This window comes from Oryzias melastigma, linkage group LG2 (assembly GCF_002922805.2).
Source record: "Oryzias melastigma strain HK-1 linkage group LG2, ASM292280v2, whole genome shotgun sequence".
Classification (NCBI taxonomy): Eukaryota; Metazoa; Chordata; class Actinopteri; order Beloniformes; family Adrianichthyidae; genus Oryzias; species Oryzias melastigma.
In genome coordinates, this window is record NC_050513.1 from 21535744 (window position 1) to 21536519 (window position 776).

Consider the following 776-nt stretch of genomic DNA (forward strand, 5'->3'; position numbering starts at 1 on the left):
GCCCGATGCAGCATCAGGTAGATCTACCGGAGGAGCGTCTTACCGTGAGGGAAAGCGTTGGGCTGCACGGCGCGCAGGAAGGTTTGCACCAAGTGGAACAGAATTCCAATGGGTCCCGGCTCGTAATGGGCCAGAGTCTCGTAAACTCCCGCGGGCACATAACCGAAATCCAACTTTCCCGGAGGCGGGAGCCTCCGCTGCTCCGTCTCCTGCTGGAGTTCACCGGACACAGGAAACACCGGCAGCAGCAGAAGCAGCAGAGTCCCGATCTCCAACATGCTGGCCGGACCAAACGAGGGCTTCTCGTAGACTGGACCCAAATCCGGAGGAGGAGCGGACCGGACTCTGACTTGGACTTGTCACCGCGCAGACGGCGACGTGAAGACGCGATGCTCTTTCTAAAAGTGTTCCTGTGGAGACGGCGCAGCTCCGACAGAGCAGCGGAGCTGGAGGCGGCGCGCTATGAGCATGGTCCCCGCGGTACGAGGCTCCCTGACGGCCAAGAACCCGCTGCTCTGCTCCACCTTCTCAGCTGTCCACGCGCTCCGTGCGGTTCCGTGTCACTGACACATGCGCGCCTGTCCCTTCCTCCTCAACAGCAGCGGAGCAGCACGAGGATGCGCTGAATGACGGGGGCGCGCAGCCAACAGCGCAAGCGCTGGTCCTCAGAAAAGCGCTCCCCCTGCTGGAGAAAAGAGGATGTGTGGATGGAGGGAGGGGTGGGTGTATGGATGGATGGACGGACGGATAGATGGATGGATGGTTGGATGGATGGA

The 776-nt window shown here is 61.5% G+C and overlaps 1 protein-coding gene across 10 annotated transcripts in view; it reads right to left on the bottom strand.

Moving 5' to 3' along the window:
• prom1a (prominin 1a) overlaps positions 1–668 on the bottom strand; it is an 87135-nt gene extending 86467 nt beyond the window's left edge. For 8 of the 10 annotated variants that reach the window (XM_024269373.2, XM_024269372.2, XM_024269380.2 and 5 more), the window contains exon 1: positions 44–668. In XM_024269373.2, coding sequence (XP_024125141.1) covers positions 44–278 — 235 coding nt within the window. In that variant the 5' untranslated portion in view covers positions 279–668. The remainder of the gene's footprint in view (positions 1–43) is intronic. The other 2 variants (XM_024269374.2, XM_024269381.2) reach the window with 1 other exon arrangement.
• Between the last annotated feature and the right edge of the window lie 108 nt (positions 669–776).